The 15,161-nt window shown below is 36.9% G+C and overlaps 1 protein-coding gene across 3 annotated transcripts in view; it reads right to left on the reverse strand.

Annotated features, from left to right (window-relative positions):
* LOC138749032 (sodium-dependent neutral amino acid transporter B(0)AT3-like) overlaps positions 1–14,646 on the reverse strand; it is a 54,407-nt gene extending 39,761 nt beyond the window's left edge. Inside the window, exons 1-5 of one of the 3 annotated variants that reach the window (XM_069910062.1) lie at positions 14,411–14,646; positions 12,786–12,926; positions 11,365–11,502; positions 6,778–6,962; positions 4,556–4,666 (exon numbers count right to left, since the gene is read on the reverse strand). In XM_069910062.1, coding sequence (XP_069766163.1) covers positions 4,556–4,666; positions 6,778–6,962; positions 11,365–11,502; positions 12,786–12,926; positions 14,411–14,582 — 747 coding nt within the window. In that variant the 5' untranslated portion in view covers positions 14,583–14,646. The remainder of the gene's footprint in view (positions 1–4,555; positions 4,667–6,777; positions 6,963–11,364; positions 11,503–12,785; positions 12,927–14,410) is intronic. The other 2 variants (XM_069910070.1, XM_069910078.1) reach the window with 2 other exon arrangements.
* Between the last annotated feature and the right edge of the window lie 515 nt (positions 14,647–15,161).

The following is a 15,161-nucleotide window of genomic DNA, read 5'->3' on the forward strand; positions in this document are numbered from 1 at the left end:
ATAATTACTCAATAATTTAGGATTCCATCCGTAAATAAATTTATCCATCTCCTTCTCGCCAATCTGAGATAGTTCACTATTAGCCCATATCAAAGGTTTATCTACATCAGAAATCCTATTAATACATTTCAACTGTGCTGAATCATAATAATGTTGAACATTAGGAAGTTGCAATCCTCCTAATTCATATTTCCAAGTTAATTTCTGTAATGATACCCTTACCATTTTATCCTTCCATAGAAATTTCCTCACCAAAGCATTTAAATCCTTAAATTTTTTTGAGGAATCTTACAAGGAATAGGTTGAAAAAAAAATTGAATTTGAGGAAAAAAATATTCATTTTGTTATAATTAACTCATCCTATTAATGTAATCAGTAAATCCATCGATTCAAATCATATTTAAGTTTAGACAATAAAGGCAAATAATTCATTTTATATAAATGACTATAATTACAATCTACCTTAACACCTAAATACTTAATCTGATCTGACCATTTAAATTTCACAATATGCCTTCAAAAAAAATAATCAATTTCAGCCCTTTTACAGTATGGGAGTCCCAGTCAATATGTGGAAAGTTAAAATCTTCTATTATCACAACCTTGTGTATCCATTTTTTTAATATTTTATTGAAAATTGTTTCCATACATGCAATTAATAAATCATTATGCAATAAAGTATTCATACTAAAGAAATTTTAATTTATTACTGGATGGTTATAGCCCCTTCCCTCCCTCTCCCTACCCCTCAGCCCCCCAACCTCTCAGCACCCCTCCCCTTTTAAAATTAATATATGCATATAAAAATTATATATAGTAGAAAAAGAAATACAAATAAATAATATAGCATCTTGGACCAACACACCAATGGCATCATGAAGAAAGCCTCTACTTCCTCAGGGGTTTGCGGAGGAGCTAGTGGAGTTGTTCAAGTGAACCGGTACGGACTTGAAGGGCCGACATGGCCTATTTCTGTGCTGTAAACGGTTATATGGTTATGGTTAAAGGCATAATCTCACTCTTTTCCCAATTAATTTTATAACCTGATACCTCATCATCCTGTTCCAATCTATCATATAAATTCTTCACAGAATTCAGAGGTTCTATTAAAAAAATCATCTGCAAATAAATTTTTTAAAAATTCATCAGATTTCACCTTAATACATTTAATATTACTATCTTGTCTAATCACCTGAGCCAAAGGTTCAATAACTAATGCAAATAGAGCTGGTGACAAAGGGCAGCCTTGCCTAGTCAATCTGGTCAACATCAAAGGTGAAGATAACTGTCCATTTTTCACAACTCTAGCAGTGGGACTTTTATATAAAACCTTAATGCAACCAATAAAAAAGGGGCCAAATTTTAATTTCTCCAAAACTTTAAATAAAAAACTCCACTCTACTCTAACAAACTCCTTTTCTGCATCCAAAGAAACAACTCTTTGTAGGTTATATTCCTCTCAAGAAACATTAATTAAAGAAATCTACTTCACAATATTATCTGCCGAATAGTGATTTTTAATAAAACCCGCCTGATCCAAATGAATTAAATCTGGTAAATATTTAGCTAACCTATTACCCAGAACCTTCGCCACAATTTTATAATCAACATTTAATAAAAAAAATAGGTCTATAAGACCCTGCTTTCAATGGGTCCCTATCTTTCTTTAGAATAGCTGTAATAATTGCTTTGGAAAAAGAATCCGGAAAACAATGAACTTCTGTCACCTGCTTCAATACATTCATCAATAAAGGGATTAAAAAATCCTGAAATTTTTAATAAAATTCTGAAGTAAAAACATCATCCCCTGGAGACTTCCCACTAGGCATAGATCGAAGTGCATCTATTACTTCTTTAGCAGTAAAAGAAGCATCCAAATCCTTAATATCCTTATCACTCATAAAAGGTAAATCCAAATCAGAAAAAAATTATCCTCAGCCTCCAATACTTCAGAAGTGTACAATTTTTCAGAAAATTTTTGAAACATGCCATTAATTTCCCGAGGTTTGTATGTAATAATTGAATCATATCTAATAGCATTTATTGTTCTTGAAGCTTTTTCCATTTTTAACTGCCAAGCTAATACTTTGTGAGCTCTTTCCCCTAATTCATAATACCTTTGTCTGTTTCTCTGTAATAATTTCTCAAATTTATAAGTTTCTAACAAAATATATCATAACTTCATATTAACTAAAAGTACTTTCTTAGCTTCTGTAAAATTTCACTGTAAATCGTTTTCTAAAATCTATCTCCTCCAGTCTTCTTACTTCGGCCACATGCTGTTTCTTCATTTTAGCAGTATAACTAATGATTGGTCTCCTCAAATAAGCTTTTAAAGCATCCCATAAAACAAATTTACTATCAACTGAATCCATATTTATTTTCAAAAAAAGCTGCTCTTGATCCCTTATAAAATTACAAAATTCAAGATTTTTTAACCTCTAATAATTAAATCTCCAATGATAAACATTATCAATTCTTTCAGGACCAGTCCATGTTATAACAAAGAATCCTACTCTTATATTCAGTCTTTAGTACCCAGCCTTGTATTTGTGCTGATACTATAAATAAATCTATTCTAGAATAAGAATCATGTCAAAATCCTTCTCTTTAGGATTTAACCTTCTCCATATATCTACTAAATTCATATCTTTCATATACACCATCAATTGTTTTGCCATTTTAGTCCTAACTACTGCTTTTGGAGATTTATCTAGTAATGGATGCAAACAACAATTAAAATCACCTCCTACCATAATTTTTTTTTGTATGCTTGATTTAAATTAAGAACAGAATTCACCATAAATTTCTCATCATCCATATTAGCAGCATAAATATTCATTAAAGTTCAACACTCAGAAAAAAAATTACAATTAACAAGTCAACCAACTGACTCAATAATTGATTCCAATTTAAAAGATAATGTTTTATTAATCAAAATAGCTACTCCACTTGCTTTCAAATTAAACAAAGGAGCGATAACTTGACCAACCCAATCTCTTTCCAATTTCTGATGTTCCTACACAGACAAATACATCTCTTGCAAAAAAGCAACATCAACCTTCAATTTTTAAATATATGTCAACACTTTCTTAAATTGGATTATTAAGCCCGTTAACATTAAAAGCAGCAAAATTTAAATTAGCCATAATTACAAATCATTTCAATAACCACCTTATAAACAAATCATTTCAAGTATATGCTTCCTCCAGATCTCTATTAACTTGATCATCATCAATGTCAATATCAATCAACTGCTGAGATTCCTTCTCTCACCCTCCATTCTTCCTCTTTGGAACTAGAACGGGCTGTTTAAGAAACCTTTCTTGACTTTCCATCTCTTTATTATATGGTAGAGAATTAGCAAATGTAAGAACTTCAGCATCGTCACTGAAAAACTGAGATTCAAAGTCTCCATAAAAAAACTTTAAGGACAGCAGGATATCAGAAAACAAATTTATATCCTTTCTTCCACAAAACAGCTTTAGCTGAATTAAATTCTTTACAACGTTTAATAACAGCTTGACTCAAATCAGCATTGAAAAAAATCTATAATTCTTAACTACCAAAGGGTCTTGATTACTTCTCGCATTCTGAACAGCAAATCTTAAAATCACTTCTCTATCTTGTTTGCGTGAACATCGAATCAGGATAGAACATGGAGTTTGACCATTCGGAAAAAATTCTTTCCCAAAAAATTCGGATATCGCTTATTGTTTCCATTTTCATCTGGAATCGCCACTTCGGCCGGGAGATAGCTTTGCAGATCATACCACTCCCTTCTGTACAAATCTGGATCTACGTACATAATGCCTGTGATCTGGCTCTCAGCAGGTCCTGGATTTCATTGTTCATCTAGGGTTTCTGGTTGGGAAAATCCCTGAATGATTTGGTGGGGACATACTCCTCGACAGCTGTTTTTATAAACCAGGTACCAGAGCTGGGATTTGAGAGGATGCTGAGAGCAACAAGGGCCTTGGGCGCTGAAGGCTTCCAGATTGTGTTGGAGATTTGGATCTGGAGCTCGAGTTACTGATGAATCAAACAGGAGTCTGTGCAGCGGCAGAGGCTGCGGAAGCACTGGAGGCGAATCCATGGACACAGTGACTCTGAAGGGACTCTCTTTTGATTCTTTTTCTCTCTTATTGTAAGAGGCAATGGGTGATACCAACGGTGACCCTTTGTCTGCCTTATGGCAGGCAAAAGGCAATTTCATGTAATATTGCATGTTCTGCACCATTACATGACAATAAAGGAATCTTGAAATTTCCCTCAGACTGCTACTTTATGGTAGTCACTGTAATAAAAGCAAATTATATTTTTCATAATATCTTTAGTCTCTTAAAACGTTTCATAGGAGCATAGCAAGATAATTATCCCAGAAGACACTGCTGAGACAAACAATCCAGGAAACCCAGGTTAAAGCAAAGTATTAATGCAGCTCAATATGCCAAAGCACTGTACCCTGTTACCACTGCAGCCAATTTGTAGAAAACCAGTCTCCACATCAACACCACAACAATCAGTTTTAGTAATCCACGGTGTGCTTACTTACCTCTGGAGTGATGAGGTATATCAAGCCATCAATGGCTCCAGGCAGTGTCAATCCTTGTACAAGAAGAATGAGAAGTACAAGATAAGGGAAGATTGCAGTGAAGTAAATAACCTGCAATACAAAATTAGCAGAATTTTAAATAATTAAAATTACATTTGACATTAGAACCTACTTGATTACTGGCCATGGATAATTGTGACCAACATTGCATGGAAGAGGATCAATTGGAGATTCATCAGGATGATAGTCTGGATTGGAGGACTTTAGTTATGGGGAGAGATTATAAGAGGCATAGATTGGGTAGAGAGGGACAATTATTTTCCTCTGGTAAGAATATAAAAAGCAAGAGGGCATAGTTTTAAAGTGAATGGAAAGAGTTTTAAGGAGATCTGAGAGAAATGATTGTCACACAGTATCTGAAATGTGTTGGCAGAGGGGATTGTTGGAGCCAGATACCACAATGTTTAGAGACATTTATAAAATCACCTCCCAAAGCAAGGTATCATCGGTGCCATCGGTGCTCTGTGATTAGTAAAGGATTGCTTAAGGAGCGATGTGGGTGGAAAGAAAATGTTTGAAAACCACTGTTTTAATTGTACCTAACTGGCTCATTATGTGCATGGTTTCATAACTCCAAAGGAAATGGGCCAATGATCATTTTTCTCAAGCAAACTATTTCAGTAACAATTGGGTCTAGAGCAGTGATTCTCAAACTTCCCTTCCCACCCACATCCCACCTTAAGCAATCCTTTACTAATCACAGAGCACTGATGCCACAGGGATTACTTAAAGTAGAATGTGAGTGGAATAAAAGGTTGAGAATCACTGCTCTAAGGTATAGTTGAACATGGATCTATTGTCGTTTAAATGGGATTAGTGTTTGATTGGACACAATGGGTTGAAGGACATGGTTCTGTGCTTTACAACTCTAGTGTACCTTTGATGTCTGGGTTCATTGGGCAGATAAATAACATGCAGTAAGGTGTAGTTTGGCAGATCCACACAGTGAGTTCCATCTTGCAGCTTGCTATTTGCCATGAAAAGGTCTCAGTTCTTACCCTGGACAGAAATGCTAAATGAGGGCTTATCAATATGCTGCTTGAAATCTGCAAAAAGTTGTGTGGAACTCTAGATGGACTTCAATGCAAAAAATGTACATTAATGTAGAAAATGTGGGGTGTTGCAATTATTATTTTTCTAAACTTTTTTTTGAATGTAGACATACACTATCATAAAACATGGTTACCGGCCATTCCGGCTCATTAGCCCATGCTGCCCAATACACCTAATTAACCTACAACCCTGCATGTTTTAGAGGGTGGGAGGAAACCGGAGCACCCAGAGGACATCTATGCAGACACGAGGAGAACATACAAACTCCTTACTGACAGTGCCGGATTTGAACCTGGATCTCTGGCACTCTAACAATGTTGCGCTAACCATGCTACCCTATAACTTAAAGCTTTCCAATTGCTATACTTAGGTAAATAATAGCTTTTTGTTGATGTAGGAAGCTACTTGAAGAGCTCTGACTTTTAATCCGGATGGCCTGGTGTTGACTTGGAATTGAGGTAACAGTCGTTGAGATCCTACTTCACCCATTTAATTTCATATGGATTTAAAACATGCCAACAGAAGATAATAATCCTGGAAGAAACTGCTGATACAGTTCAGGAAACCCAGGTTAAAGGAAAGTATATAATGCAGCTCAATTTACCAAAGCACTGGGCACTATTATCACAGCAGCTGATTTGTAAACATCCAGTCTCTATATCAACACCATGATAATCAGTCTTCGTTAAATTGACTGGAGAGTTACCTGCTGATTAGGACATTGAGAGAGCACCTCCTTATTTCTGTATTTATTTGAGAGAAGACAAATTCTCAGATTGACATCTCACTCAAAGGGCAGCATCTCTCAAAAAACAGCACTGAAGCCGCAATTTAGATGACACATTTAAATTTCTCCAGCATGGGATTTGAGCCAATCCCTTCATCAAGGATGTGAATGCTATTAGCTGCTCCATTTAGTAGGATTTAAATCCCTCAGAGATCAAGGCTCTGAAATAGGATCCTGATCACTACCACCTCAAGCTACCTGGAAGACTGCTATCAAACCAAAACTCAGAAAAGAATGAGCTGGATATAATATAACTCTTACTATATATCCTTTAATTAATATTAAATAAAAAATGCCAAAGAGTATTTTATTTAAAACTCACCTTGCCAAAGCTTTCAATTCCTCTGAGAATGCAAATATACAAAATCAACCAAGCGGCAATGAGGCACAAAACTATCCACCATTGCAGTCCACTTCCATTCATGTTCATATCAGGGCTGATGTTCAAGGTCTCTCTGTACCAGAAGTAATCTACAGAAGTACTCTGCTCACACTCTTTAACAAAGGCTACAAAAACAAAACAAAACATGGTAATTAGAATATCACAAATGCAATGTGTAGAAAGCATTACAACAAATAAGGTTAGATGTGGAACAAAGTGGACAATTAACATGCAAAGTCATTAGAAGTGTTAACGTGCCAGCAAATTAGAGCATTTTGGTTGTTTGAATTTCACTGGTGTGAATAATCCTGGAATTCAAAGAAGTAACATAAGTTAATATTGCATTGTTCGCCAACCCTACGAAACATAACTTGAATGATTGCTCACTGTATCGAAAAAATTCCTTTAATTGATCCCTCCCTTCTTTCTCTAGTTTAAACATAGAATTCTCCGAGTCCTTACTTATGGGTGTGTGAATCTCCCAGACAGAAGGCAACAAACATCAGCCTACCCCATCTTGGGAGAATGAGGCCTGAGACGCTTCTGCCCCTTCTTTATTTCCTCTGACAACTAACCTAAAATTTTGAGGAGTGCTTATTGGTTGATGAACAAGAGCTTAAGTCTGGACATCAGCAATGAAGTTTTGGAACTCAGGAAATTCTCCCCCAGCAGATACCTATAGAGAAAGGCCTTGCAATCCAGGATCCTGGGCAAGAGAAAGCTTAATTTTCCTCATCTTTCTGCTTTACAGTGAAAGATAAAGAACAAAAAACTTAAAATGCTTCAATTTATTGCTTTCCTCCCACAAGTAAAAGGCTAGTGGTCTATTCAGGCCACCAGTTAGACGTACAGTTTTGAACAGTACGGCACGGGTACTGGTTTTGGCCCACAGTGTCTACGTCAAACATGATGCCAACTTATACTAAATCTCTTCTGCCTGCACATGATCCACATCCCTCTATTCCCCTCATTTTTATATGTTTATTTAGAAACCTCTTGAATGCTACCCTCACACGTGCTTCTTTTACTGGCAGTGTAAACAACTCACTCCGCCTTCTTTACCACCCTATCTTCTTGCATGAGCACTTTCAGTAAAATTGCGTGTCAAGCTCTATGACATCATCAGACACTGATCTGCCAATTTTGAGTGGCATCCTTGATATCTGCTCAGAAGACTAGTTCAAGAGTAGAAACAATAGTGGAGTCTTTTTCCCAGTGTAGACGGTAGAGGGCATAGCTTTCAGATGAGAGGGGAGAGATTTAAGAGGGTTTACTTTTCCATTCAAAAGATGGTCCATTTCTGGGATGAGCTGTCAGAGGGAACTACAGGAAAGGGTATAACTATGACATTCAGAAGATATTTGGATAGATATATGGATAGGTAGGGTTTAGAATGATATGGATCAAATAAAGGCAAACGGGACTAGTCCAGAATGCCTAATGGGTCAGCATGGATAAGTTGGGCTTGCTCAGAACTATTAACTCTACGACTCTATGAAAATGTGAATAAACCTGAATAACTTGAATGACCAACTTTGATGTTGTCCTTGATTGGTCTGCTGATCATCACTTCTTACATAATATCTAAAGAATGCTGCAGTGATAGCTCAGAAGTATATAATTAATGTCATTAATAAAATATACGAGGAACATAGCTTTATTTGAGTAATATCACAGGTCTTTGAAATTGCAAGACAAGTCAGATAAAATCAAGGAAGATCCATATATACTTTTAGCATTTATGTTAACATGCTGTGTACTTTCAGGAAATATATTAGAATGCATTTCTGTCATTGTTTTATCTAGTTTGATAAAAAGAAGTACTAATGGTTTGTACTTGAAGATAAATATTGATTGAAACACCATTAATAATCTTGAGTGGATATATCACAGAAATATTTCATCGTGTGGCATGGTTGACATAGTGGTGAGCCCAATACTGTTATAGTGCCAGCAATCGGGACTGGGCTTCAAATCCTGTGCTGTCTAGAAGGAGTCTGCATGGATTTCCTCCAGTTTCCTCCCACTGTTCAAAAATGTACTGGTCAATTGGGTGTAATTGGGCAGCTCAGGCTTGTGGGCCAAAAGGGCCTGTTGCCATGCTTATGTATGTCACAATCTAGCTTCTGTTGGCTTTGGTGTTAAAGTCACAGACTAATTGGCGATGTTGCTCAAATTATGAAACAAAATTTCATTGATGAGGGAATGAAGTAACTTGCAGAATAAAGTTTTTCCTCTGATTGTATTTCTCTTTTTTTCATTGAAATATGGATTGTCAGACTAGGCACAGAATTAGCCGTTAGACCATCCCAAAGCCTCTAAAGGCACAGAACAGAATTGATGTGATTAAGGCAAAATATATCAGATGTTGCATTGAACAATCCACAGGATACCACCAGAGTCCTGCCGCCCTTTAGCTACCCATTTAGACAATCCAACGATTCAAGAGCAGAAGCTGCAGTCACCAGACAATCATCACCAAAAGCAAGTTAGTCAGCCACAGAAGCGCCAAGTTCCACGGGAGTATCAGTAGTTACATCTCTGGTGGAGGGCAAAGGAAGAGGCCTAACCAAGGTGAGAGGAATACAGGAGACATAGTCAATTACTATGAACAGCTTCTCAGTTAATATAAGCCAGGTCCTTGCCTCTCTCTCCCTCCCTGATCCCCGATTCTGCCATAATCAAGACAATTTATTGTTGCTTTGGGAACCTTCCACAGAAAGGTTTAAACACTAGAACTGTACAGTGTAAGCAACTCCAATTATATTTCCTGAAGATTTGGCTGGAATGCGCCAGTTCCAGAAATAATTCCACAATAATTCTGTGGTGATAATTATGAAAGAGTTTAAATTAGACATAGAATGCTGAGAGGTATTCCACATTACAAACAATAGACTAACTGAGCAATAACCTAAACATCTGTTAAATATTCACTTCTCATAAGGAATGGCTGGACACTGGTTAACCATCCTTCACTTTAATCATTGAGACCTGATTGTAATTCAAACTCAACTTCCAAAGAGTTTTCCCCTCATGGGATCTGCAAGGCTAGTTGTGAAATGGTTAGCCACACTCAACTTTCAGTGTTTCTCACAAGGCAACATTCAGCTCCAAAGAATATAACGCTGACAAGCCAACAACATATGTTTTGGATTCCAGTGTTTTATTATACCGCTGAAATTTGCAGATAAGAATAAAAGCAAACAACTTCAGTGAGATTTAGTTTCACTGGATTCAGATTAAGTTGGAGATAAGCTTTTCAGCAAGCCAAACCCAAAATTGGTTTCTGAAGCCTTTCTGAAGGGGACATGGGAAGGTCATATGTGGCTTTTGATCTCAATCACATGTAATGTGACTAATCATTAACACATAGGTGAAACCTGTGAAAGATAAGATGTTGAGTAGTTGGAGAGTAAAAGAAAATACTTTACAAAAAAATACAAATCAAGAAAAGTACATTTGGCAATTTAGAACTTCTTTCAGTTATTATTCCAGTTAACAGTGAGAGTTTCATGACCTTCAGTGAAATTAATCATTTATATAACAGCAAGCTTCCTTTATTGGAAGTGAAGGGTTTGATAGTGAGTCTTGAAGTGCAAAGGAATGAACAACCAGACATGTGAAAGCCAGGTCAGGCTATCCTCTAAGGCAGTCCTTCTCAATGTTGGCCCTACAGCCCCCCCCCCCCTCCCCACCCATGGAGACCGCAGCACTTTTAAGCAAAGTCCTTGCTTTCTTTTCACCTTGCGTAACATAAATATTGTTATGTTTTTTTTTATATATAGTTGATAGGAAAGAAATACAAAAGGAATCAAAATTTGACTGCTTCTCAGAAAGGGGGCCCATAAATTTTGAGAAGAGTCCTAAGGAGGCCATAGCTAAAAAGAAAGGTTGAGAATAGTTGTTCTATGTACGCTGCCGCTGTTTGTGAACATTCATCTCGAGACAGATATCAAACCTCCTACTACAGTCAAAAAACCCCTGGTATCCAGCGCTGATGGGGATTAGTAGATGCCAGATAAATGTATTTTCAGTTGTTTGAGATTGCATATTGCGTGATTGGTGAACTAATGGCAAGGTGTGCCAATTTTAAACTTGTGTGTTTTTGACCTATTTACTTTCTTCGTTTTTTTTTTGCCAGTTGCTTGAGGCTGTCGGTTGCTTGCATTTTAGATAAAAGGGTTTTTTCTGCATTTGTTGTCGTTGGTGGAGTTACCATTTTAGGGGTGCAGTTGTGTCAAATGATTTAATAAGGCAAATTGCAAGAAGAGGGGAACTTTTATCTCACCATTGGACTTCAAGATGAAGAAGACCGGTTTCGAATATATGGCCAGATTGTATTATCTTTCCCATAACCACCCTTCATTAACCAGCTAAACCAAGGAAGTAAAGAGCAAAAGTAGATAATGCAGAGGAAGTAAAAGCAAAAATAGACTGGAGGTGGGTCAGCTGCCCCGGTTACATCTGGTGAGAAAGAGATATTGTTAGCAAGTCAGTCAGAAGACAATTGAACTCTTTATCTTTAACCTGTTTGATTGTTGTTTAAAGGACAATTTTTCCATGGTAGTGGTTCCTCAAATGAATGAAAGAAGTACCAGAGTGTCCACGCAAGGATGGTGTTGTAGAATAGCCCTTGCTGGAAAGAAGTCAACATGGCAGCAATGCCTGGGACAAAACAAAAAAAAAGCACATTGATCAGAATTGTTAACCAATTTAGGTCATAAAATAATGAAGTTACAGAAGAGTTTGTGTTGGAATTTACAATTAAATCTACAAATATAAGAATGCTGAGGACAAAATTGCCTTTTACTTCAGCAGATGTGAAGCTGGTCTTCTACAGCCCTACTATGGTTACTTGATTGTAAAATATATCAATGAATGAGCAATGAATATCTAGTTATGTGTCTCATTACTGTTGCAAACGGTCCAGAAACAAAGATATACATTCTTTATATGTATATTTTGAGCTCACATTTCATAATTTACCAGGCACAAGAATTGAAATGACAATCTATTCATTTATGAAAAATATTTTACAATATTATGAAATTAGAATCATCGAAGAATGGTTAAAAACACTGAAAAGGCAAATCAAAATGCACATTCAAAAAGGCTAGATGAAGATAAATTGATATTCATGAAGAGATCCAATGGATTTGAGGAAAGAAGAGGTAAAAAGTATGGGTGCTACAGCACTTCTTCTTGACACAGCCTAGAACATGGAGTTCAAAATCTAAACCAAGTGGACAGAAAGGAGAAGCATCTGAAATTTCAGGGGTTGATTTGAAAGGCAGATCGGTTGTCAATACCACCAGGTGAAATGAGGTTCCCTGGTATTATCTGCTTCATTGTCAGCAAGCAAGTTTGGAAGAAAAACAGATGAATCACTTCTTGCACAGTTCGACCTTTCAATGCCATTTTATTATTTTCAAATGATGGGTCAGAAATAATTTAAAAATTTATGGCTGGGGCAAGCTATTAATGCATTCAGAACCCTGCAGTTTGCAGCAGGTAGGGATAATAGAGAAGGATAAATCACTGGATGATATTTGTTCCTCAACCAAGGGAGCTACCATGTGTCAGTGAAAACCACATCAGAAAAATGTCAGACACAAATTTACACTACATTATCTTCATATTTCTTATGATTGAAATGAGAATTGATTTTAGACTTTTTAATAATCATTTGCACGATTAGCAGCTTGTTAATATTACTATAATAATGAACTCCCTGTACCCAATTAAAACAAAAACTGTTCATATCAACAATCAATATCATGGCATATAGGCTGATATTAAACCAAAAGTCAATTTCTATTTTACAACACAGCCTCTCACTGGAAACTTTAAGATCTGCAGATTATAAATGCAATATATTCTAGGCTATGAATGATGCCCATTTGCTAAATTGAAACATATTTCTTTAAATTTCAAAAGTAATATCTTACCCACACCTCCCAGGTAGGGAGAAATAAATTTCCAGACACCGATACTACCTCTCTGGAGGCGCTGACCAATTGCTAACTCAAGGTGAAGCAGTGGAATTCCCTCAATAATTAGCATAATAAAATAAGGAATTAAAAAGGCTCCTGTGATCGAAGGAAAGAACAAAGGAGCTTGAGGATTTTTGTTTTAATTTACAATAGACTGCCTTTACTTGCTCTGCATTTTTAAATAAAAAAAAATTAGACATACAGCACAGTAATAGGCCCTTGTGGCCCACGAGCCCAAATTCCCCATTTAACCTTCAACCCCCGTACATTTTGAAGGGTGGAAAGAAACCAGAATGCCGGGAGGAAACCCACACAGACACTGGGAGAACACGCAAACTCCTTAGAGACAGTGCTCGATTCGGACCTGAGCCACTGGTGCTGTAACAGTGTTGCGCTATCCGTAACACTAACTGTGCTGCCCGACTTCACCCTTGGTGGCCTGTAATTTAATTCCTGATGGGTTGCAGTGAAAATGATGTCTGCTGGTGAGATAAATGCAGTGAATACCAATAGTTTCACTGCTCAAAAAATTGTAAATTCTGGTCTAGAATGTTGACATGAATTGCACTGTTACTGACAGAAAGTGGGCGATGAAACAAAATGTGTGCATTGAAAAACCCTGGGCTCTTCTTACTGATTGCTTTGTGTTTAGCGTGCTGGGAGAACTGAAAGGGTGGGATTACCATGAAATTGAACTCTCAGGCAAAAGTGAAATGGGACTTCACATGTGCGACATATCCAAATATGCTTTGTAACACTTAAATTGAGATGTTATAACAATTATTTAAAAAAAAATAATCATACTGTTCCTCACTTTATCTTAGGGTCCTCTTTCTGACATGTCGAGCAAGAGTTCTCTCTCATATTGAGAGACAGTACCCCCATAGCATTACATAATCAGACATTCTCCTCCCATTTTATTGTGGAGATTCCTCATCTTGTTGAAAGGTTAAAAATTCTGTACCAACTCACCTCCCAGTTGACACGATAATAATGCTTTAGTGTCATATAAGACTGTAAGATATGAAGACATAGGAGCAGAAATTCAGCCCATCTAGTCCACCCCTCCACTCAGCCCCACTGCCTAGCCATCTCCCCATAAGCTTTGATGCCCTGGCTAATCAAGAACCTATCAATCTCTGCTCGTGTTCCTCCAAAGTGGGAAATAATTGAGGAAGTTGGGGCTCATTGACAGAAGTACTGAATCATGTTCTTCCATTCCAATAATGACTGGTGTCACTTCAAGTAGAAATGAAATGATTTATTTTAGTTTTTAATCAGTGCCCAAATCAACCAATGAATGACATCTACTATACTCACGATCACTGCAAGTGATGGCTCAGAGATTGAATATGTTCTATTAACATTTTTTGATTACTTATCTCCATGCAGACATTAAACTATTTATTGTTAAACACTTCCATACTTGTGCTAATATAATGGTGTATATTATTGCATATATTTAAAGCTCTTTCTCTGGTAGCATAATAATTCTCAAACTAGGGAATTTTCAGACCGCAGAGAAATCCATGAAGGTAAACTACAGGCATATGTAAGAGTTCTCTGTGAAATATACTTACCACCTCCGTAGGTCTGGCAGAGGTATGGGAATCTCCACACATTTCCAAGGCCCACTGCAAATCCAGTACAACTTAGGACATACTGTAATTTATTGTCCCACTTTGCCCTCTTCTCCTCCTGACATTCATTGTCATCACTCACTGCACAAGCCCTCACTCTGCCTGCTGCCATATCATTTAGCTGGGATTACTTGGAGGGAAATGTTCAGTTTCTGAGTCTCCCTGTGATTTCTATAACCCCTTCAATTAATATGTGATATATTTTCTTAACACAACGTAATGGATAATCTAGTGTTGTGGGAAACCACGTCAGGGTCAGCTGAAGGGGAACTGGGCCGTGCCAGATATTGGAGGACAACGGCCACTCGATCAGATCTCCAGTACAGAGAAGTGAGACACCGTGAATTGATGCAGTCTGCCTGAATTATGCATCCTATTTTGTTAATCGATAACAAGGAGACAGGAATTTAAAGTAATCCTGCGACTGAAAGTGAAGTGCAAACGATGCAGACATTATTTAATAAAGACAGAAAGATATTCTTAGCTTTCATGATCCCTTAAAAAATTAACAGTAAAAATGTCCCGAATATTCTCTATGTTTTAAAAACAATAACACCAATCAATCCATTCATGTTCATACAGTGGATTTTTTTCTCCACATTTCCTAACCTTGTATTGATGCAAAGGTGATGACAGCTCATCCTTAACCCACCCAACTAACCAGTCTTTTGATAAATCTGAACAAGAAGCG

The sequence above is a fragment of the Narcine bancroftii genome, chromosome 1 (genome assembly GCF_036971445.1).
Source record: "Narcine bancroftii isolate sNarBan1 chromosome 1, sNarBan1.hap1, whole genome shotgun sequence".
Taxonomy (NCBI): Eukaryota; Metazoa; Chordata; class Chondrichthyes; order Torpediniformes; family Narcinidae; genus Narcine; species Narcine bancroftii.